This window comes from Zootoca vivipara, chromosome 3 (genome assembly GCF_965207765.1).
Source record: "Zootoca vivipara chromosome 3, rZooViv2.hap1.1, whole genome shotgun sequence".
NCBI lineage: Eukaryota > Metazoa > Chordata > Lepidosauria > Squamata > Lacertidae > Zootoca > Zootoca vivipara.
The window spans coordinates 114,933,853-114,958,683 of NC_142586.1; the positions used below are offsets into that span (position 1 = coordinate 114,933,853).

General features: G+C 43.0%; 1 protein-coding gene and 1 long non-coding RNA gene across 5 annotated transcripts in view; one reads left to right on the forward strand and one right to left on the reverse strand.

The window, feature by feature from the left end:
* Positions 1-24,831, reverse strand: part of LOC148686471 (uncharacterized) — a 425,644-nt gene that overhangs the window by 371,650 nt on the left and 29,163 nt on the right. The gene's annotated exons all lie outside the window — the stretch shown is intronic.
* LOC148686476 (PIN2/TERF1-interacting telomerase inhibitor 1-like) overlaps positions 20,258-24,831 on the forward strand; it is a 51,536-nt gene continuing 46,962 nt past the window's right edge. For 2 of the 4 annotated variants that reach the window (XM_088666928.1, XM_088666929.1), the window contains exons 1-4: positions 20,706-20,781; positions 21,902-22,011; positions 22,772-22,864; positions 23,825-23,903. In XM_088666928.1, coding sequence (XP_088523054.1) covers positions 20,763-20,781; positions 21,902-22,011; positions 22,772-22,864; positions 23,825-23,903 — 301 coding nt within the window. In that variant the 5' untranslated portion in view covers positions 20,706-20,762. Of the gene's footprint in view, positions 21,063-21,901; positions 22,012-22,771; positions 22,865-23,824; positions 23,904-24,831 lie in introns of all 4 variants that reach the window. The other 2 variants (XM_088666927.1, XM_088666930.1) reach the window with 2 other exon arrangements.

Below are 24,831 nucleotides of genomic sequence, written 5' to 3' on the forward strand. Positions count from 1 at the left end.
CCTGGCAAGCTGGACAAGCAAGAACACAATATGAGCCCCACTGGATCAAACCCATTTAGTCCAGCATCCTGTTCTCACAGCGGCAAGCAGTGTGAGCAGGATTCGAGCACAACAGCATCTTTCCCACCTGCGGCATCACACGCACCATAATCTGATTTTTTTAAAATAATTAACTAAAAGTTAATAAATGCCTAAATATTTCAGTTGTTTTCTGCTAACACAAGGAAAAGGCCAAATGCTAAGAACCTAAAAGAAGTACAGTAAAAGATAAATACTGAGACATCAGTATAATGATTTTATGGGCTGGGTTCACTCTTTAAAAATACCCTCCAAACGCCCTGAATTCCACCTGAGGACAAGCCACTTACCTGGTAGATGCTCCAAGCTGTAGTTCTGATAGCTCACCACATTGGGTGGCCATAAATACTCAGCTCGTGACATAACAAGGCATGAACCTGTTCCTATTTCTCAGTGGAAACAGTGGCATTCGTAGAATCATGGGATTGTAGAGATGGAAGGGACCCCCAAGGGTCATCTAGTCCAATGCCTGCAATGCAGATATCTCAACTAAAGCATCCATGAGAGTCCAACACCTTCTGAAGAAGTCTGTTCCACTGTTGAACAGCTCCAATGTTGAACAGCTACAGCTCTTACAGTCAGAAAGTTTTTCCAGATGTTTAGTCGGAATCTCCTTTCTTGTAGCTTGAAGCCATTGGTTCGAGTCCTACCCTCTCCAGAGCAGGAGAAAACAAGCTTCTTGCCTCTTCCATGTGATAGCCCTTGAGATATTTGAATATGGCTCCTGTATCTCCTCTCAGTCTCCTCTTTTCCAGGCTAAACATACCTAGCTCCTTCAACCGTTTCTCATAAGGCTTGGCTTGTAGAAGTCTTGGCGTTCCTGAATGTGAAGCCAAGTTTTTTGAGGGAGTTTTGAAGGCTGATGTCGACATCACCTTTCAGTGATAACAAAACTGGGCAGTTGGCAGTGGTGCCCATCACTAGAGCATTCCCAGCTACATGACATGTACTATATACTGAACATGCAAAGCAGCTCCTTTGAAGTCCTAGGTTTGCAGCGATACGAATGTTCTTCTTGGTGTGGTTGACCTACAGCGGCTCATTCACACATGCCAACCCTTGCTGTGTGTGGCAGTCATTAGCAAAATGCTTGCATGTGTGAACAAGCCACAGCGCATGGCATGACTTCACGTCCTGCCCTTCTTGTTGGCAGTGTACCTTTACAAGTTCTTGATCTTCATACACTTGAGGGTGGCCTCTTGTAGACAAGGATCTCATTGTCCACACAACCCTCTCACCTTCAGGCTGAAGTCATCCATTTGTTTTTGGGCTGCCAAAATTAACGCTACTCTCAGCCTAACTTCAAGCACCCTTTGCAGGTGACCAGTTCAGTTCTGCTGAGCTGGTTTAAATCTCTCCTCCCCCCCCCCCCAGTCTGGAGACACGTCAGGGGACCAGGACGGCGTTAGATCCTTAGGGTCCACACCATTTCTTGGTCCTCTCCAGCATGGCCCCAGTAGATCCTTTTTGGATCTACTGACATCAAGGGGTCAACTGTGAGTAAAAGTCAGTTGAATACAACCAATAGGCTATGCGGTTTCTTCCTCTTTTGACACCAGAGGCAGAGCTCTGATGTCAGAGATCTTAAGCCAGGTCCCCATTCCCCAGGGCTCTGATCTAGGATCTACTGGGGGCCTTTGGTGTAAAAAGAGGGAGACCGCATAGCCTATTGGTTGTGTTCAACTGACTTTTACTCACAGCTGACCCCTTGAAATCAATGCACCTAGGCCACGTTCATCAATTCCAGTGGGTCTTCTCCAGATAGGAATGTCATTCTCTTCACGCTCAATCAAAATCTACCCACCTGTAACTTAAACTCATTAGAGCTCACCCCTGTCTTGTCGGCCATTAGAAGACAAGTATTTGCCCTCTTCTGTTTGAAAGTCTTTCGGGTGAGTAGACTAAGTTTGCATCCATCACCTTAGTACGTCTCATTCCCCTTTGTCGCTTGCTTCGGCATATATGTCTCGAATCATTTCCCTGCCTTTGTGCATCAACTCACTACCTTCTCTCTTTCTCATCAAATGCTCTCCCAAAACCTCTGTGAGTACCCTTACATCAATCTCTCTCCATTCCCCCTCTTTGACAGTCAACTGTCAATCAACACCTTCCCACACCTTTGATCCGCCTGTCCGAATTAAGTCTCTTTAAGAAGGGGACCCTGCTATTTCGGTGTGTATATAATCGGTGCTTTTAAAATGTTACATGGTGGCTGCAACGGAAAGGCTGCACACTACTCCCCTTGGTGTGTCGATTGGGCAATGGAACCACCAGGTGGGGTTGGAGTAAAGCTTAAACTTGGCATCGTTGGCAGCAATGGTGCTCAGATCTAGAGAAATGTGAGAAGAGCTGGGTGTGGAGTTGACTATTGGATTGCGATTCATGGTAAATTGGTGCCCTGCCTCCTTAATATATACCCTCCCCCCAATATACACATACACACACACAAACCAACATTGCTTACCCAAAGTGGTGCTTAACATTTTCCAAGAAGTCTGGTGGAATGACAAAGCCCTAGAAGCAAATAACACATGTGACCATTGTCCTCATGTATATCCAACTTTTACATTTCTTTCAGTGTTGAAAGTTTAAAAACAAAAAAACCACAAAAAAACAGATTACATGCTTTTTATTAAGGCAAAACAATGTGCTTGTGAATTTGTGATATTGCTGTTATTTTGTAAATGTTTAAGAAAAATGTATTTAAAGTTGGATAGCCATTCTGTGCTGGGTTTTTAACTCTTGACTGGTGCATACACTCTCAACATCAGGGACCTACTTTACATACAAAACAAACTGCTACAATCTACAGCTACTGTAAACCTAGATTCACAACTTTTACTGTAATTGAAAACCTTGCACTGTAATGGTTATTGTTTAAAAAAAAACTTGTCAGAAATGATTTTGTATCTTTGATTATTATATATCTAAAATTTTAACATATTTGTATACTTGCCATGATAAACCAGGGGGAAAGCATTTGACACCGTCGAATTTCCTTTGTTCTGATCTAATGCATGCATTGCTTTAAGATGTGGGTGGGAGGGAGATGGGTGGAGACGATAAATTAAAAAAAGGTGACCCAATTCATCAGCTTAAAAAATGAAAAAGAAAAAAAAGAGAAGCTTAAATTCCAAGCCACACACTGGTTCAACTGACGCTACAGCTGAAGAGATGAACCAACAACAGCAGTAAACACATCATGTTATCCTTGCAGTTCCTTATCAGTGTGGTATTGTCTAGCTATATTTCCCAACAATGCATCCTGGGTAGCTAAAAAAAAATAAAAATTCAAGCCGATATGAGATCTTTGAAATCACACACGACCACAAATTGATTTCCTTTGTCTTCCCAAGCCAATTTTTGATTTTGAATAAAAGGACTTGGAATCAACATGATGTCATGGTTCTTCCTGCTTTTCAATACCAATACACTCTGCGTCCAAGCATCTTGTTTTGTAGTGAAGAGAATTTTTGACATGGGGACAATTTTGAGATGATATCCTTCGTTCTTTTTTTCCCTTCTTTTCTTTTGCCCTACTGTGGATTAGGTATTATTTCCAGGTGATCTTTCGCATTTCGTAGAAAATACCGTTTCCCCCTCCCTCGGCCTGCTTCCCTCCTTCCTCATGTCATTCCATCTTTTTTACAAAAGAAAAATATATATATACAAACAAAGGAACAAATACTCTTTTTCTTTTCTCTCTTTCTCTCTCTCTAGGATGTGTAATGTTGTGTTGTCCGGATTCTGTATAAAAAAAAATATGTATATGATGATGTATCTGATATTTGGCAGCTTCTGGCTGCAACTTTAACCAATATAATTAACAAAGAAATGCATAATGTTGGTGTTTAAAAAAGTTTAAAAAAAAACCTAGTTAAGATGTTTGTGTAAAATTGCATGGTTTAAAATGTACTTAGTGCATTGAGAAATGTTGTTGAGTTCCTCGGTGAAGGATGGTTTACTTTTTGATTCTAATGGTGGTTGGTTTGTTGATCAGAGTATCCTCTATACCGTATGTCTTGCTTTATTTCACATCTTCCACTCCCCCTTTCTTTCATTTTGTGTCCCTCAAGACCTTGCATAGCATTTATCTCTATCAATATATGTAATACTGTTCCTTAAAACCAGGTTGTGGAAACATTTCGTCTGGGGAAAAAAAAGGATTTCGCATCATGCTTTGAATTAAGTTGCATTGGGTTTTTTGTTGTTGTTTTTTCTGTAACAGAGATTCAGGTCTGAAGCACCTAGCTACTTTGATAAGCTCTCCTTCAGCTTTGGAAGGAATGCACATTATTATATTTATGTATTTATTAATTCGAAATATATTTCCATGCCACTGGCCTGCCAGAATATCCAAATCAGGTTACAGCTGTAAATATTCTTCGTACACAGCATTAGAAAGCACAACAATCCCATCTAGGCAGTAGCAACAACGGGAAACAGCTTCTAAACATCTCATAAACAGATCAGAAAAATTGACCAATAGAAGCAGCACCTACCTATCACTAACACACCCAGAGAATAAAACCTCTTAACGTCATCAAAACCATAAGGATTGGTGCCTGTCCAACATGGCTGAAAACAGTTTTCCATAACCAGGGCAATATCACCCCTTAAACATCACCCAGCTAATCTCTGAAGGTGTGAGCCCTTGGAGGAGGATCTGCTCACTGCATAGCCTCATTTTCATGGACACCATGTATCTGTGATCCTGGTAGCGGAACACAACTAAACAGATGCCATTTTTAGAGGTAATGAACAGGATTTCCACACTGGGGTTAATTCTATCCACTCATCCTTGCAATTTCCCTTAGATTGTGATGAAGACTAGGCATGGGCAGGCAGACTCCTACCTATCCACCCCAGAAATAAGACGGAGCCGATGGAATAATTTCCCAAATGTCCATGGAGCACCTGAGAACTAATTCTGACACTCCAGTAGCTCTCCTGGTCAGAACCAAGACTCTGGTGCAAGGCCTATGAGATTGCTGTTTTATTCCAGGGCCAGAAGCTCTCAGAACTTGCTTCAGTATTTAAAATGCCAAAAATGGGGCTCTTGCTGGTGCAAACAGACACACATACGTTGTGTCAAGTGCTGGAGGTGTAGGCCCCCCAAATCCACTTTAAAACCTCGGGTTTTTCAGAATTATCACACCACTCTACCAGGAACCTTTGCAAAAGGCAATCACACCAATTGAAAAAGGGTCTGTGTCTAAGCCACAAATGGAAGGCAGTTTTAAATTTGCTGAAACATCACAGAATTGTCTTCAATCCCAAATAATCCCGGGTTTTGGCTGATTGGTTTCATTCGCAGATAATTCTACAATGCCAATATTAAGAAACAAATGCCATTGCAGGGAACAGCATGAAGTTAGCAATAAAACTACATCCATAAAACCAAAACAAAAAATCATTTTAGGAGTTCAGCTAAGAGTTATCTGTAATCCAAGGAAAGTGTAATTCCAGGGGTTCCTAAGAAGCGTCTTTGATGGGTAAATTGTTATCCAAAAGTTGTTGTTGTTTTAATGGCAGTGCAGGGATTGCCAGATTTTAACACTGATCCAAGATATAAGGGTAATGATCTGGCCCGGGGGTGAATTCCTGGGGTTTTCTCCAAGGGCTGGTTTACATGATCAGAGTACCTACCCTGAGATCGTTCCTTCAAAGGTTGCTTTCCTGAATCAACAACATATTTATAAAAGCTGCAGGGGATCCCAAAAGGTGGACAGTTAATAAAACAATGACTTGCTGAATAGTAAAACAATTAATTCGAGGAAGGGCAGAGATGTTTAAAAGCAGCATAAAATATCACAGATAAAACAGAGAATGTAAAAGCTCAGGCTGGCTCAGGCTAAGGCAGTTTCCTATATAACCAGAGATAAAAGATCATGGCACTAATGTAACTCTCTAGATTCACAATCATATAGTAGAGAATGAAGTTCTGTCTCAGGGTGTTCATCATAACATAGTCTCCTGAGATCAGACTAGTTTAAACTCTCTGACTAACATGCACTATCCAAAGTTGAATGACACTGAAGCGAGGGACACAGGATTCTGCCTTCTACCAAATCAGACTATTGACCCATCTTGCTCATTATGGTCTACAGTTACTGGCAGAGACTCTCCATGGTTTCAGAAAAGGAGTTTCTCTCACCTGAAGACACCAGAGAATGAACCTGGGACCTCCCTGGGATCTCCATTCAAGGCAGCTGCTCTACCACTGAGTTACAACTTTCCCCCAAGGAGGAAGCGCAAGTGGTGCCGGAGCATAAAGAATCCCCAAGGCCTAAAAAGGAATGCTTGCAGGGATTTCAGGGAAGGAACCAACAACAGCAACAACACAACAACAACTTATTATTTATACCCCACTCATCTGGTTGGGTTTCCCCAGCCACTCTGCACGGCTTCCAACAAAATATTTTTAAAAAATCAAACATTAAAAACTTCCCTAAACAGGCCTGCCTTCAGATGTCTTCTAAAAGGAGCATCTCCAGCACCAAGGGCCTTCTGGTGGTTCCCTCACTGTGAGAAGCCAAGTTACAGGGAACCAGGCAGAGGGCCTTCTTGGTAGTGGCACCCGCCCTGTGGAATGCCCTCCCAGCAGATGTCAAAGAGAACAACAACTACCAGACTTTTAGAAGACATCTGAAGGCAGCCCTGTTTAGGGAAGCTTTTAATGTTTGATAGATTACTGTATTTTAATGTTTTGTTGGAAGCCACACAGAGTGGCTGGGGAAGCCCAGCCAGATGGGCAGGGTATAAATTTGTTGTTGTTGTTGTTGTTGTCAGAGAAGTTGTTTGTTTCCTTGACATCTGATGGGTGGGCGTTCCACAGGATAGGCACCACTACCAAGAAAGCCCTCTGCCTGGTTCCCTGTAATGAAGGAAGCCTATCTCTGGTTCCTTCCCAGCTCCCTGGTCATTTTTCTTCCATCATGATTGCTAGAAAGTGGTTGGCTACTCACGACAATTACTGAGGCTTTCTGGACCTCCTCGGCTTTTTATGTCAATGAAGGTTCAAAAACCAGTTTGGGGCTGGAAAAGACATTGGGTGGCTGCTTCTACTACTCTGGATTCTTCTCCTACAGCTATTGATCCCTGATCCTCCAGCATGCAGATTATGTGATCTTCCCTATTGCCCTGCTGTATCCCAACAAGCATGAGAAGATTGGGAAGGTTGGAAATAATAGATAGATGATAGATAGATAGACGATGATAGATAGATAGATAGATAGATAGATAGATAGATATGATAATACAGCTCTATTGTGGAACTTTCAGAAGATATTCCCTCTGCTGGAATCAACTTAGAAGGCCACACAATAATACACTTTACAAGCTCATCTACGAGAGATGCTCTATAAGGAACGTTCTGTCTTTTCAGAGGCATCTCTTTGTGACAGGCAGAGGAAGAAAGGTGAATTCATTTATGTCAAAGGTTATTACAGCTACTCCTGAGTAACGACTCTCCACAAACTTGTCTTTCAGAGTCTTTATTGGTGCACATTATTTACAGTGTGATGAGCTGTCGGTTTCATGTCCGCTTATTCCGTGTCAGAATCCGGCACTGCCCCTTTCCGCCCCTTTGACCAACATAAGAGCCTGGGGACAGCGAATCTCCTCCCTTTTCTCCTCCTCCTTAATTCTGGTGCCGGGTGAAAGGGTCTACGCTCCGTCTTTTCCCTCTCCCCCCTTTCCGTCTCTCTCTCTCTTCCCGCCTGTGGAGCAGGGGCTCTTCCCTGCTGCCAGAGCCCTGGCTCTCCCTCTCTGCTTCCTGACTCACTCCTTCAGACCCTGCGCTTCCATGGCTGCTTGGGGAGGAGCTGCTCCTGATGATAGGGGGAGGTTCTCTATACTCTCTCCCCCTTACAATTTATTTTGACAACATCGTATACTGCCTAATAGCTAACATTCTAATGTTAATTTATAACCGATAAAGGAAATTAAAACAAACAAGGAAGACATAATCACCCACACCAAACAGGTAAACCGTATAAAACACCATTAACTAGCACTAAAAGTTCTGTAAGATAATAAATGTCTTTTCATCTGGTGCCAAATGACTGTGGCAAGGGCAGCAGGCAAGTCTCTCCGAAGTCCTGTAACTGGTGTGCCTCTTTTCCAGTTAGTTTATGAAAAATGTGCTTTTGCCACAGCTGGGAAAGAGTTAGCTTACTAGTTTCAGGACCACGGACAGCAGATTGCAATCCCCCTGTTTGAATCCGTTTCCTCCGCAATGGCACCTCTTGTCTTTCCCGGATCTACGGGGTAGCCAACTCTACATATCATAAAGAGTTCTACAACCACTAACAAGAGTTGAAAAAAGCTTTATTTCATGCCCACCCACCCCACCCCCCCGGTGAAATTCAGGTAACTGGAGCAGTTCCGTGCTGCATCTACCAAAGGTTCTCATATCCTGCAAATTTGTGGTGTAGTTAAGCAGTTGCTGAGCGTCAATCCTGCAAGATAAATAATAATAATGATTCTTCCAAATGCCCAACCAGTAGTTCATACCAAAGCCCTTTAAGATAGGCCGATATTATTTTCCACTCATTTCAGATTTGAGTTTTCCCTCAGGCCGCTTAGATGGATTTCCCTGCTCAGTGCTATTTTTCTGGGGAAAGAGGTATTAGAACTCACCATCAGCGCCTCCCTTGTTGTCTTATAATGGCAACGGTAAGTTCCAGTAAGTTCTGCCTGGAAAAAAAGCCTTGCCCCTACTTATGGCTCACAAAATAAGTCACATCATGGTGTACAAGCTCTTAAAATAAATAAACAAATGCTGCAGTCCCTGGCTGTCACCCAGCATGGAGTAAGGTGGGGGTTGGGGTTTTTTTTGCTCATTTTCTGTTCTTAAATAGTGTGTAAACAAGTTATTACAGCAATGTGATGTGTTGTTGATATGTTTTCAGAACGCATTTAAATATGAAATATAAAAGTGCAGGAAGTCAGAACTGTAAACGACGCCGGAAAGCAGGATTTGGAAAGAGCGGGGGGGGGGGGGGGAGTTTGAGATTTGATCCCTCCACACCATGGGGACAATCAGTTGGGAACCTCTGGAAGAGTCTGCTCATCTAGTTCAGCATTCTGTATTCCCAAGACTTCACTTTAATAAAACCTATCACTGTTTATAGGCTGGTGCAGATGTTGATAAGCTTGTTTAATTACAGTTTATTGCACATACCCCCCCCCCCCCATTTCATGCAGGAATTCATGCATGGGTCAAATAGCTTGAGTTCCACAACCTATTTTTAAAAAAGGAAGTGGAGCAGTCAGAAATCCTGTGAGCCACACTTTACTCACATAACCTACAACATGCTGGAAAACAACAAACACAACAGCATCTGAGCTGACCCTAAACTTTGTCTATTATTAGAACATGCAGGTAGATAAATGCACATCTAAAACGTAAGATGAGTGAGACAAATGCAGGTTTGGAAATTCATATCAAACAGGTAAAGTCAAGTTCACTCTCAGGAACAAACCCGGTTTTTCTGCTACATCCCATGAGAAATGCCATAGATAGGTACATGGTCATATAAATGCCTTCTCTGATACAAATAGGATTATGTTCATATTTAGGGAAACAGAAAAAAGCCCTGATAGAGGTTGGTGTGAAAGTTGCCCTCCACATCTGTAACCTCAATCCAAAATGCTTTATCTATTTTCCTTTAAGAATTTTTTAAAAGGCCCATAACTTGAAAACATTTGCAGTGGTGCACAAAATGAATAAATACAAAATGCAAAGCCTAAGCTATAAGAATGCTCTGTAAAACCAGCCTGAAGAATATTTATCCAATAACACTACCGTGAAAAAAGCTGGTGGGGAAGAAATATTGCTTTAAAAATGAAAGTCTTAATGAGGCACCTAAGAGAACAAATTGTTAGTGGCATACTAATTTCTAGGGGAAAGTGTATCCCAAAGTGTAGGTTTGCTACAATGCGAATACCCTAGGGACTTGCCAAATGGACCTCTGGGGTATGTGGTGCCACAGGATGACCTCACTTGATCTCTCACTCATTGCTTGGAGGTAAGAACTATTGGGTTAGATCCAGGTGGGAATCATAAAATTGGAAGGGTTTTCAAGGTCATCTAGTTCAACATCAATGCAGGGAATCCAGAGGTCAACCATCCCCAGTAGGGGACTGACCAGTCTCTGTGCTTGAAGACCTCCAGTGAGTTAGAGCCCACCACTACTTGTCAGAATTGATTCCATTTTCAAATTACTAAATCTAATTCATTTAACATAGCCTCCCCCTAAAATCAGCAGAAGTTAGCTCTGACTTTACCAAAGTCCCACTGATTTCACTGGGAACTAAGAGCCACTAACTAATCCTAGATTCCAACCATTGTTTTCCATGGAACCCGTCAGGGGTTGCAAACCATTTTGGGCCCAGGGAGCCCCAAACTGGATGAATTATTGTAGACACCACACATATGTTGCAACTCTTCTCTCCTAGCTGTAGCCCCCTTGCTCACCCCACCCCCAAAAAAACCACAACACAACAATTAGGCTGGGAAAAATGCTTTTGACTGGGTAAAGTCTTCTTTCATTGGATTTAAAAAAACAAACAAACCTCCATTTAGCTAACTATAGCTTCTTGCTTCAGACCTTGACTTCCATAACTGCCTCTTTCCCTGTTCCAAGTGTAAGGTGTTTTAATTTTCTATTAATTTCTTTTTCTGCACTGCCGAGACTAGTCCTTTTTAAAAAATGCAAAGTGTGAATTGTTGTCATCAGCTTCATAATGTTCATTAGGTTTTATCTTTTATTCTGCTCTCCACCAAGTTATTTTCAATGAAAGTCAGTGGCTGTCTTCCCTTGGACACTAATGAATGTATATATCGTTAAGTGGCAGAATACGCAGGAGAGTGGTTGAGTTAAGGATCAGAGGGGATTTGGTAAAGCCTGTTTATTTTTTTAAAATGAGTTAAAGCATTTAATATTTTACCACCATTTACGTGGTTTTGGGGAACCAAGATTATGTCAAGATCTCATACCAAAACAAGCCAAAATCTGTCTGAGTTGAGCGTCTCTTCTTCCACAAACCATATTTTAGATGATACTTTAAATGTCATTTTAAATGTTTTATTGAAACATGTACTGATGAAAAAAAGAAACAAACACAAAAAACACAAAAAAGCAAAATGTCATCTTGACAAAAGATTTATACATGACTCAGAAAGTATTTATTTCAATTTTGTACCTTTCCATTTTAATACATTATACTGTATTGACTCAACTGAGATAATATAAACAGTTCATTTTAATAATATCCTTGTGTGTGGCTGATTATTTCTCTCCACCTGGTTCTTCCCGTGAATGCTGATAAGCTTCACAAGCCTCAGATGGGAACAAGTTCATCGCAGGTAAGGGGGGGGGGATATTAACCAAGAGGGAGGGATGAATCTGTAAATTTTGATTTCTCTCTGCTTCTCATTTTCCCAGTCTCAAATTCAGTTCTCTACATTTCTATAGCATTTTGCCTTAAAGACTTAACGATCTCATGAAAATTCATTAGCATTTCAATGCAAATGTCTCCTAATAAACAAACTTAGTGTGTCAGGGAGATAAGCAACAATACAATTTTTAGAAGACATCTGAAGGCAGCCTTGTATAGGGAAGTTTTTTAATGTTCGATGTTTTACTGTGTTGTGTATTGTGTTGGAAACCGCCCAGAGTAGCTGGGGCAACCCAGTCAGATGGGCAGAATAAAGATACTGTAATAAAATTAGTACTACCGGTAGTAGTGTTTAGCAGCCACTGAGAGCCTTATCCTCCATAAACTAACACCCCTTTTAAGCTAAACTGGTGGCCATCACTACTTCTTGTTGGAACTAAAACTTGTTGGTTTAACTAAAATACTGTGGGGCAAAGAACTTTCTTTTTGTCGATTCTGAATCATGCAACACTCAGCTTTATTGAATAGTCCTGAGTTCCGGTATCACGAAAGAGGGGGGGAAGTTTCCCACTATCCAATTGCTTTACATAATGCATAATTTTATGCACCTCTATCAGGTCCTCCTCTGATTCACTTTTCTAAACTAAAATATAAAATATAAAATCACCCTGATAATTCCGGTTGTCCTTTTCCAGCTCCACAATTTCTTTTCTTTTTTAAAAATAATTTTTATTAATTTTCAAGAAATAACAACAAAACACAAAACACATTAAAAATACAACAAAATAGAAAAATAGAAAAAGAACAAGAAACAGAAAAACGAAGAACAAAAATATTCCTTTTTCATATCACATTGTCTATTAGGACCCCCTCGGGTTCCCATCCACTGCGGTTCTCTTACCAATTACATTTTAGCAATTTCTAATACATTTCACTCACATTATCGAAACTTATTTTACTCTTTCATTTAACATACTGGTACTTCATTCCTTCCACAGCTTCTTTCTATCCTAATTCTATTCTCAAAATGTAACTTTAGCATGTTTTTTTTCAAATATAGTTTAAAATCTTTCCATTCTTCTTCCGTCGCTTCTTCTCCCCGGTTATGGATTCTTCCGGTCATCTCAGCCAGTTCCATGAATTCCATCATTTTCATCTGCCTCCAGCTCCACAATTTCTGTTTCGAGATGGGGTGACCAGAAGTGTAGGTGGCAGACCAACTGCAGTCACACAATGGTGTTGCATAAGGGCATTGTGATAACAGTAGTTTCTGCTGCTGGGCAGAGGGCTCCATTTTGTTTTGCTTTTTGTTTAAATTCCTGTTGCTTTTTATCTATGTTATTTTAAACTGTATTAAGGATGTATTCTTAGTTTTAGATTTTGATATATGTGGAAATTGTTTTCCATTCGGTTGTGTATTTTTTGATGTGGTTTATGTATTGTTTGTGACTTTTGCAATTGTGCTATTGCTGTATTGTTTTGATATTCGATTGGGAGCCGCCCAGAGTGGCTGGGGAGGCTCAGCCAGATGGGCGGGGTACAAATAAAAAATTATTATTATTATTATTATTATTATTATTATTATTATTATTATTATTATTACTAGTTCCTTCCCCAGGTGAAATCCTTACTGCAGGATCTGCCTTTTCCCACAGTTGGGCACACGCACAAGGCATTCATGTTTTTATTGAGCTATCAGCTATGAAGGTCTTTTTTTCCTCATTCTGATGTCATACCCTCCAACATTTCTTCAGTGAAAACAGGGTCTGCCTATTCCATAATAATAATAATATTTTTTTTATTTCTACCCTGCCCATCTGACTGGTTTGCCCCAGCCACTCTAGGTGGCTTCCAACAGATATAAAAACATAATAAGACATTAAACTTTATTTTTTAAAAAAAACCACTTCCCTATACAGGGTAGCGCTGGGCGATGGATCAATATATCGTCCAAAACTGCTTTGAAGTTCACATTGCGATAATTGTTTCATAATATCTGAGCTGGCAATATATCGTGAATCACAATGTGTGTAAGGGCTAGGCAACATCTGGCTTTCAACATCATGTTAATTCACCAGCTAAATGTTGCAATGTTATCAGCAGTTAAAACTTCACAATATCACCAGCTAAACATTGCAATAGCTTCTTCTTCTTTCTTCTTTGGCGATCACTCGTTGCCAAGTAAGATTGTCTTCCATAAACGTGGTTTTAACAATGAGTCCATGACTGTGGAAGCCAATTCTGGATCCACACATCCTTCCACAGTGGGGACATAGGTTTCCGGGCGGGAGTTGATCACGGTGTGGATTTGCAATATGACCACCAGCTAACCATTGCAATCTCCCACAATGTCTGAAATAAGATTGGAACTATACAGAGGCGAACAGGACAATGTCCTGGCAACTGCTACTACAGTACATGGGGGTCTAAAACAGATAAATGACAATATTATCAATCATCACACACTCAGTTTCATCAGCAGGCAAGCCAAAACGCATCCCAACACGACTTTGGGTTTGGGGCTTGGCTACCAAATGGTGGTATTCGGGACAATCCAAAGTATGGTGATAGGTCATAGGGAATACAAATAATTGGGGACTGCCAGACTGCCAGCAGGCCTGCTAGGTGGCAAAAGCAGCAGTGGCAGAAACAGCTTGCCATGACCGCGGTACATGTCAGCAGTAGCGGCAGCAACCTGCAAGGCCTCGTGGTGGCGGTGCAATCAGCAGTGGCTTGTGAGTCCTCGTGGCAGCAAGGGAGTGGCGGCAGTGGTAGTGGACTGAGAAACCTCATGGTGGCAACTCAAAGTGGCAACAGTAACGGCATTGGCCTGTGAGGCATTGCAGTGGCGGCAGGATTTGGCAGCAGAAGCGACAGTGGCCTGAGAGTCCTTGCTGCAGAGGCCTGCGGGGACGCACAGCAGTGATAGGAGGTGACGGCAGTAGCAGTATCCTGCGAGGCCTCGTGGCTGCTGATTTTTACGCCACTGCTCTCAGGCTGCCGCTGCTTAGAATCATAGAGTTGGAAGAGACCACAAGGGCCATCCAGTCCAACCCCCTGCCAAGCAGGAAACACCATCAAAGCATTCCTGGCAGATGGCTGTCAAGCCTCTGCTTAAAGACCTCCAAAGAAGGAAACTCCACCACACTCCTTGGTAGCAAATTCCACTGCCGAACAGCTCTTACTGTCAGGAAGTTCTTCCTAATGTTTAGGTGGAATCCTCATTCTTGAAGTTTGAATCCATTGCTCCGTGTCCACTTCTCTGGAGCAGCAGAAAACAACCTTTCTCCCTCCTCTATATGGCATCCTTTAATATATTTGAACATGACTATCATATCACCCCTTAACCTTCTCTTCTCCAGGCTAAACATATCCAGCTCCCTAAGCCATTCCTCAAAAGGCATCGTTTCCAGGCCTTTGACCATTTTGGTTGCCCTCTTCTGGACACGTTCCAGCTTGTCAGTATCCTTCTTGAACTGTGGTGCCCAGAACTGGACACAGTACTCCAGGTGAGGTCTGACCAGAGCAGAATACAGTTGTACTATTACTTCCCTTGATCTAGATGCTATATTCCTATTGACGCCCCCCACCCCACCCCGCCATTGGTGATTCTGCCGCCTAGCAGGCTTGCTGGCAGTCCCAGATTATTTGTATTCACTATGACTCATCACTGTGCTTTGGATTGTCCTGAATACCATTAGCCAAGCCCAAAACCAAAAGTCTCATTTGATTGGCATCTTAAGATGACGGAATATATGCACAGCTTGCAGACATAACATACAGAACAAGAGATCAAGAAGAGAAGATTGGAAAATATTGAGCGGCTATGATTCTCCTAGCCCCAAAATGGAAAGACCTACAGAAATACTGTAAAAAATGGACTCACTTGCGGGGTTTGATTAAACACTTACAACTAAGAAAACAAGTTCAAAGGTTAAGAAACAATGAGATGTAATTGAGGGTAAGAGGTAACTGTGAAAGAAAATTTGGTATAAAATTGATACGGAAATAAGAGCATTTAGATGCAAGATCATAATAAGACAATGTTTTAAAGGAAAATGTTTATTGAATATATGGGGGAAATTGTGTGCACTTGAAAACGTTGGTAGCAGTAAGATAAATTCAACAGTGTAAATAAGTTATGATGGATGTAATAATGGAATACTGAATGGTTTAGTTTATGTAAAATATGCAGGGATTTAAGAGAAGGGAAGTCATTGATATTTTAAGGATGTTTACCATAAATGAGAATTTTAAATGGTAAAACAGAAAATTATGTTATGTTATTATGTTTATTAAATTTTCTGTTTTACCATTATATATATATATATATATATATATATATATATATATATATATACATACACACACACACACACACACACACACACACACACACATATACATATATATACATATATATACATACACGTCTCATTTGGATTCATTTTGGCTTGCCTGCTGCTGAAAGTGACCATGAGGTGATTGATATTATCATCATTTATCCGTTTTGGACCCTTAAGTAGTAGCAGTTGACAAGACATTTGTCCTGTTCGCCTCTGCGTAGCTCCATCTCTATTTCAAATATCATGATATATCAATATATCGCAATGTTTAGCTGGTGATATATATCGTGATACTGGAAACCAGCTATCGCCCAGCCCTAATACAGGGATGCCTTCAGATTTCCTCTAAGAGTTGTATAGTTACTTATTTCCTTGGTTTGGAAATAACATTTCCTAGGGAAAAGCGGGGCATTCCAGGATCAAATCAGAAACCGGGATGGCTTCTATAAATCCAGGACTGTCCCTGGAAAATAGGGACACTTGGAGGGTCTGTGGTGTTAGGATTGAAGCAGAGAGCACCCATTTACCTTTAGTTCTCCAGTTCTTCTTAATAGTTCCACAGAACTGGTGAGCATTTACTCATCGCACAATGCAAGGATGTGGGCTCATTGCTTATACACTCATAGGGAGCTCTCTAAATGGTAAGATGTAAGGGAACACGCACCCACACAAATAATTTGTGCTAGGAAATGCCACTTGTCCAAAGGTCTCTGAAGCGGATGCAGCTGGAATGGTTAGAAGCAAACCAGTACCAGGAGCCGGAATTTTCTAATCCAGCTAATCAGTGATCCAAGAGCTGCACAGCACTGACCTGAAAGAGAGATGTCGTGCAGAAAAGGCCACAGGGAAAACGGGAAGGTTTGCAGCATCTAGAGATGAGAGACCGCATGATGTAGGAGATGAACAACTGAAATACTGGTAAATACTGCTCGCATTTTGCCAGCCTGACTAGGAATCTGGCTGCCATTACCACGATTCATGTTCCCGGCTGTCCCGCGTATCCTCTCTCCCAATCCACGGTGTGTGAAGAAGGAAATGCCCTCTGCCTCCATTTCCATCTGAGATGTGGCTAAATGCTAAAATGATCTGCTAATATGCTGTGGTAACTTTCAAACCCTTTCTAGCCTTCTGGGCAACATTCTGGGGTCACGTGTGGGTGGATGGCAAAGCGGAAAGCAAAAGTGGGTACAGCAGTGAATGTCAATCTTAACCTTTGTACATTGGGCTATGCTACAGATACCTCACACATCTGACCTCCAACCAGGCAAGCAAAAGGGATATTCAGAGTTGAATGACACATACCCAGAAAGGCGAAAACACTTTGGTGGCAAAGCAGGCTGGTGTGGGCTCAGAATTGGACCTTGGGCCTCTGATTGCCTACCTGTTTCAAATTCTACGTTTTCCTCTCCACCAAGCTGCCTTTATTTACTTGGCCAATAGATTTGTGTGCTGCTTTTCAAGGAAGTGATTGACGGATTGACGGATTAGGAGCAGCAGATTAACCCTCCTGGATCAGTATAATGCTGCTTGTTTGTTTGTTTGTTTGTTTGTTTGTAATATGTCCTGGGTTGCCATGGCCAAGATAAAACGACTAAGAAATTAATAATAATAATAATAATAATAATAATAATAATAATTTATTTATACCCCACCCATCTGGCTAGGTTTCCCCAGCCACTCTAGGTGACTTCCAACTGAATATTAAAAACAATACAGCATCAAACATTAAAAACTTCCCTAAACAGTTGTCTTTTAAAAGTAAAATAGTTCCTTATTGCTTTGATATCTGATGGGAGGGTGTTCCACAGGGCAGGCACCACTACCGAGAAGTCCCTCTGCCTGGTTCCCTGTAACCTCACTGCTTGCAGCGAGGGAACTGCCAGAAGGCCCTCGGTGCTGGATCTCTGTGTCCGGGCTTGGTGATGGGGGTGGAGACGCTCCTTCAGGTATATAGGACCGAGGCAGTTTAGGGCTTTAAAGGTCAGCACCAACACTTTGAATTGGGCTCGGAAACATCCTGGGAGCCAAGGTAGGTCTTTCAGAACCAGTGTTATGTGGTCTTGGCGGCTGCTCCCAGTCACCAGTCTAGCTGCCGCATTCTGGATTAATTGCAGTTTCCATGTCACCTTCAAAGGTAGCCCCACGTAGAGCGCATTGCAGTAATCCAAGTGAGAGATAACTAGAGCATGTACCACTATGGCAAGACAGTCTGCAGGCAGGTAGGGTCTCAGCCTGCGTACCAGATAGAGCTGGTAGACAGCTGCCCTGGACACAGAATTGACCTGTGGCTCCATGGACAGCTGTGAGTCCAAAATGACTCCCAGGCTGCGCACCTGGTCCTTCAGGGGCACAGTTACCCCATTCAGGACCAGGGAGTCCTCCACACCTGCCCGCCTCCTGTCCCCCACAAACAGGAAGAGAGGTAGAGCTGGGTATCATCCGCATACTGATGGACACCCAGCCCAAACCCTCTGATGATCTCTCCCAGTGGCTGCATGTAGATGTTAAAAAGCATGGGGGAGAGGACAGAACCCTGAGAGCCCAGGGGTCTGAGCACTCATCTCCCACCACCACTTTCTGAACACGGCCCAGGAGGAAGGAGCGGAACCACTGTATGACAGTGCCCCCAGCTCCCAACCCCTCTAGACGGTCCAGAAGGATGTTATGGTCAATTGTATCCCAGCAGAACTAGGAAGCAGCTCTCACCTTTGTCCCTAGCCCGCCGGAGATCACAGACCAGTGCGACCAAGGCAGATTCAGTCCCATGATGAGGCCATAATAATAATAATAATAATAATAATAATAATAATAATAATAATATATCCTATCTAGTGCCCTGCATCCTGACTGCAACGGTGGCCAACGAGATTGGCCTGGGAGCTACTGGGGAGGCGAGGCTTTGGTGAAAGTGCGAGCTTCACCAGTTGGATTTTCAGCTGCGTAGCTGAGAGCGTGCTACACCCAATATGCCAGCAAGTTTTCAGGTGCTACACCCAATATGCCAGCAAGTTTTCAGCAAGTTTTCAGGTGCTACACCCAATATGCCAGCAAGTTTTCAGGTGCTACACCCAATATGCCAGCAAGTTTGGAAAACTCAGCAATGGCCAGAGGATTGGAGAAGATCAGTCTACATCCCAATTCCAAAGAAGGGCAGTGCCAAAGAATGCTCCAACTACCGCACAATTGCGCTCATTTCACACGCTAGCAAGGTTATGCTTAAAATTCTACAAGGCAGGCTTAGGCAGTATGTGGACCGAGAACTCCCAGAAGTGCAAGCTGGATTTCGAAAGGGCAGAGGAACCAGAGACCAAATAGCAAACATGCGCTGGATTATGGAGAAAGCTAGAGAGTTCCAGAAAAACGTCTACTTCTGCTTCATTGACTATGCAAAAGCCTTCGACTGTGTCGACCACAGCAAACTATGGCAAGTTCTTAAAGAAATGGGAGTGCCTGATCACCTCATCTGTCTCCTGAGAAATCTCTATGTGGGACAAGAACCTACAGTTAGAACTGGATATGGAACAACTGATTGGTTCAAAATTGGGAAAGGAGTACGACAAGGTTGTATATTGTCTCCCTGCTTATTTAACTTATATGCAGAATTCATCATGCGAAAGGCTGGACTAGATGAATCCCAAGCCGGAATTAAGATTGCCGGAAGAAATATCAACAACCTCAGATATGCAGATGACACAACCTTGATGGCAGAAAGCGAGGAGGAATTAAAGAACCTTTTAATGAGGGTGAAAGAGGAGAGCGCAAAATATGGTCTGAAGCTCAACATCAAAAAAACCAAGATCATGGCCACTGGTCCCATCACCACCTGGCAAATAGAAGGGGAAGAAATGGAGGCAGTGAGAGATTTTACTTTCTTGGGCTCCTTGATCACTGCAGATGGTGACAGCAGTCACGAAATTAAAAGACGCCTGCTTCTTGGGAGAAAAGCAATGACAAACCTAGACAGCATCTTAAAAAGCAGAGACATCACTTTGCCGACAAAGGTCCGTATAGTTAAAGCTATGGTTTTCCCAGTAGTGATGTATGGAAGTGAGAGCTGGACCATAAAGAAGGCTGATCGTCGAAGAATTGATGCTTTTGAATTATGGTGCTGGAGAAGACTCTTGAGAGTCCCATGGACTGCAAGAAGATCAAACCTATCCATTCTGAAGGAAATCAGCCCTGAGTGCTCACTGGAAGGAGAGATCCTGAAGCTGAGGCTCCAATACTTTTGGCCACCTCATGAGAAGAGAAGACTCCCTGGAAAAGACCCTGATGTTGGGAAAGATGGAGGGCACAAGGAGAAGGGGACGACAGAGGACGAGATGGTTGGATAGTGTTCTCGAAGCTACGAACATGAGTTTGACCAAACTGCGGGAGGCAGTGCAGGACAGAAGTGCCTGGCGTGCTATGGTCCATGGGGTCACGAAGAGTCGGACACGACTAAACGACTAAACAACAACAAGCTGAGAGCGAACCAAGAGATAAGCTCTTGCATGGCGATGCAGCGTTGGAAGCGAAGCACCGCCCGCTGAATGTTAGCAGCGCAGCTGGAAGAAGAAGAGAAATCCAACAGGAAAAGATCAGCCCGGTTGAACTCCAGCCTGTTGAGCAGCAGCCGCTTTGAAACACCGCAGCCCTCGCCTAACGCTGCGGCCGTCCACGCTACTGCCTGCTCCGCGCTCCTCGCAACAGCGAGGGCGAAAGCGCCGCCGCCCTCTACCATCCCTCCTTCCCGCCACGCCCGGGCGGCTCTCGTTAAGCTTAGCGGCTCCCTAGTTCTTCCTTCCTCCGCTTTCTTCCAATCAGGCGTCCATTTTAGACGGCCGCGAGGTGCGCCTGGCAGGAGCTAGGCCCCAAACCAAGAGAGCGGCGACGGCGGCGTGGTCGTCATCACCGCGCGCCAGGCTCGCTGGGAGGCCCCCATTCTCCAAGATGGCGATGCTGGCAGAACGTGAGTATGAGACCGGTTGAAAGGACGGAAGGGAAAGGGATGAAGGCGCGGCGGAGCCCGCTATTCGTCTCGCGGTCGCTGACGACGCCCCGTCACGCCAGGAGAGCCCCGCTGGGCCCGGCTTCCGCACACCCCGCCCCGCCCCGCCCACCCAAAAGCTCTCGCTCAGCCCCAGTCTCCTGCCCCCGACCGAGGACAGCCAGATGCCTCCGGGGACCCCGCTTCCAAGCAGAGTTGCCGCCTGCCCTGCATAATTGGCCCGTATTTCAGTGTAGAATGCTGTGCGTCCTGTATTGAGACAAATTTTGTCCTGTATTTCAGACAGGGTGGATTTGATTTGAATCAAATCTATTTAAATCACTAGTCAGTAAGGCTTGATTTAATTTAATTTCTTCTTCTTCTTACAAAAATACATTCCTGCTGGTATAATCTTAGTATTTACAACCAGATGAAGGTTTCATTTTTGGAATAATAAATTTTCAGAGTACTGTAGTTTTTTACAGTTATATCAAAAATTACCGATTTGGTTATAATATTAGAAATATATAGACAGATAATTATGAAATTATTGTTAACTATTTATATCTGGACAGCTTTTCTGCTGTACTTTATTGGAAGGAGAAAAATAATCATTTCCTTAATACCAATTTAAACAATTTATTTAACTAAAACAACGTCTTATTTCCTGATGAATAGCCTTTGGACTACAATGTAAATTAAATAGAAAACAATCTTTGGAAAGATTTTTTTCACCAAAAGCATTTTGTTTTAAAAAACCAATTTAATTTTTTTTTAAAAATCAAATTTTAACAAATTTTCCCGACTTCCTATCAAGCTGAATAGGAGCATCCCATGCTTGTTGCGGGTTCTGTGCTTCTGGACACGTCAACTGGCGGTCATTGCCACCTTGTGTAAGAGCCTTGCTGCCTATTCTTACTCTGTGTATTCGTTTGCTCTGCAGTGCCCTGGCCCCTGTGTGAATTTAAAAGCTAGAGGCAGTTAGTGGAAGGGCTTCGTGGAAGGAGAATGTTCTGTCAGTGTCCTTAAAGAAGCCAACATTGGGGGCTTAAATTCCAACATTGGGGGCTTAAATTAGCTTTCTCTCTCTCTCTCTTCTCAGCCCGCAGGAAGCAGAAGTGGTCTGTGGATCCCCGGAACAGCGCTTGGAGTAAAGATGAATCTAAATTTGGCCAAAAGATGTTGGAAAAAATGGGGTGGACAAAAGGCAAAGTAAGTCTGCGTGGCAAAAAATAATAATAATGAATGGTTCAGAGGTGTGTATCTGCCTTGCGCACGCCAGAAGGAGATGTGTGCTGAAATGGACCACGCTTCTGTCGTATGGAGAAGGGGTTACCCTGGGATTGTAGAGCCAGTCACCGAGACTTGACTAACCACCTCATCAGTCCCCAACCATGCCATTTGCAGCCTTCCCTTCCCTAGGCTTCCAGCTCCTCCGATAGAAATTGTGTTTGTGGCAGGGCAGGCAGCCTTGCTGCATGTTTTTCACCTGCTAAGTGAGTAACACAAACTGGTGAACTGTTCTCCCCCCCCCTCTCTCTTTCACACACACACACACACACACATTTAATGAAATTTTAGCAGCTGTCATTGCTTTGTGTTTATACCTTTAGAAATGCATTTTTTATATTGCATTTTAAAACTTCTCACTGCTCTCAGCTCCCATGAGAGGAAGGTCAGTATAGAAATGGAATCCATCAGTAGGAGGGTAGCTAACTGGCTTCATCCATCAACCAGGGGATTCAGGGCTGCTATTTGATGTCTGTGTGATGTGTGTGTGTGTGTGTGTGTGTGTGTGTGTGTGTGTGAGTTCAGGGTGTGGTGGTGTTATCACTATTACAACCTGTTTGCCACCTTGGAAAGCACGCCATTGAAATACAAGTTGGAAACCTTTTTGAGACAAATAAAATAATTTGCAAGGTCCTTCAGCCTCCCTTGGCTGATATCATTACTCTGCTTCTCTTTCTGCCAGGGGCTTGGAGCTCAGGAGCAAGGCAACACCGAACACGTCAAGGTCCAACTGAAGAACAACACTCTGGGCTTAGGAGCAGCCACCAACCAAGAGGTGGGTGGAGTGAATGGAAACGATGTCTACATCTTCTCAAATCAGGCACGAGCATTCAAATTTGCATCTAGCTGCCTATCTTGGAATTCATATTGCAAGTTTTCCATTCTCTGCAGAGCTCCAGATCTTCAGGGTTTGCATACGGGGATTTGCACAGGGTTTGCACAGGTGGTGCTGTGGGTTAAACCACAGAGTCTAGGGCTTGCTGATCAGAAGGTTGGCAGTTCAAATCCCTGCAATGGGGTGAGCTTCCGTTGCTCAGTCCCAGCTCCTGCCCACCTAGCAGTTCGAAAGCACATCAAAGTGCAAGTAGATAAATAGGGACCGCTCCGGCGGGAAGGTAAACGGCGTTTCTGTGTGCTGCTCTGGTTCGCCAGAAGCAGCTTTGTCATGCTGGCCACATGACCCGGAAGCTGTCTGCGGACAAACGCTGGCTCCCTCGGCCTATAGAGCGAGATGAGCGCCGCAACCCCAGAGTCGGACACGACTGGACCTGATGGTCAGGGGCCCCTTTACCTTTACCTTTACTGCCTATCTTGGAATTCATATTGCAAGTTTTCCGTTCTCTGCAGAGCTCCAGATCCTCAGGGTTTGCATAAGGGGAATCAACCCTGTAAAATGAGCAGATATGCAGATGGGCTTGATTTGCATTTAAAGTTCACAGAAAGTGACTTTGACTAGATCACCATTAGCCTGATCAAACAGGGCTCTAATTACTTTGTTAGTCATGTCTACCAGTCTGGTACCTGCAAGCAGTCTGGTACCAGAGGCCTTCTCTGGTGCTTTTAGGGTTCCCTCTCCCCTCCCCAAAAGGCTTCAGAGAGACATATTGTAGCCAGTGGATTAGGTTGTGATGTGTGTTTGGTTGTGAGTCCGTGTGGTGCCCAAAACAGTTTTCCTGGTTTGCAAGGGAAATTGAACCCCCAAAGACTGGTGACCCTCTTCTGTGATATTTTGCAGGACAACTGGATCGCCCATCAGGATGACTTCAACCAGCTTCTGGCAGAGCTGAACAACTGCCATGGACAAGACACCCCAGGTACAGGAGTGAGCTATGAAAGGGCTCTCTGACTTGTTCCCATTGAATCAGCTACCAAATAAACTTATGCTATGCAATCCTTGGCCACACGAGGGCACTGCTGCCACCTGTGTGATTAAAATTGAAACCACAAACTATACCAGTGGCCAAAATTGTGGGAATCTTTTGGAAAAAGTGTATTTTCGAGGTTTGATGGCTCATAACATCCGATTGGCTCTGTAAACACTCATGCTCATTGGCTACATTCAAATGAAGGGAAGCTACTGCATATCAACCTAAGCAAGTTGTGCTTCCTTTTTCTGGTTATTTGGCTATAACTCTTGATAGAATATAGATAATTGGACAATCTTTGTTGCATCACATTCTTCATTAAATTATCTTTTCATTGATATATAATTTTATGGTATTACTCCACCCCAAAAAGTGGTGTTATGAGCCATCGAACCTCAGAAATACACTTTTTCCAATATGTGTATTGCTGAAGGTGTGTGGGAGCAACTTTTTAAAAATATTAACGTTTCATTTAAAAAAATCAATTCTAAAGAAATAAAGTAATACAGAGAAAAAAGATGGGAAGTGGTGGTGGGGAGAACAAAGAAGTGTATAATAAAATTAAAACAATTACAAAAATTCAGTGAATATACACCCATAAATTCTTATATAAACTGATATGTTATTATCCAAATATATATATGTAGGTGTTAATATCCTACTACATTTTATACAAACTCCTTCCAAATGTTGTCATATTTATCCAAACAAAGTCTATGTCTCTAAGCAGTCCACTCATAAGTTGCAAGCATTGTCCTATTAGCAATCCATTGATTAAATGGTATCATCCTATATAATAAAGTGCAAGTGTCTCTGCGTCCAGATTCCCTGTGTCCCTGTGTCCGCGCTACTGCGCATGTGCCCCACGGACACAGGG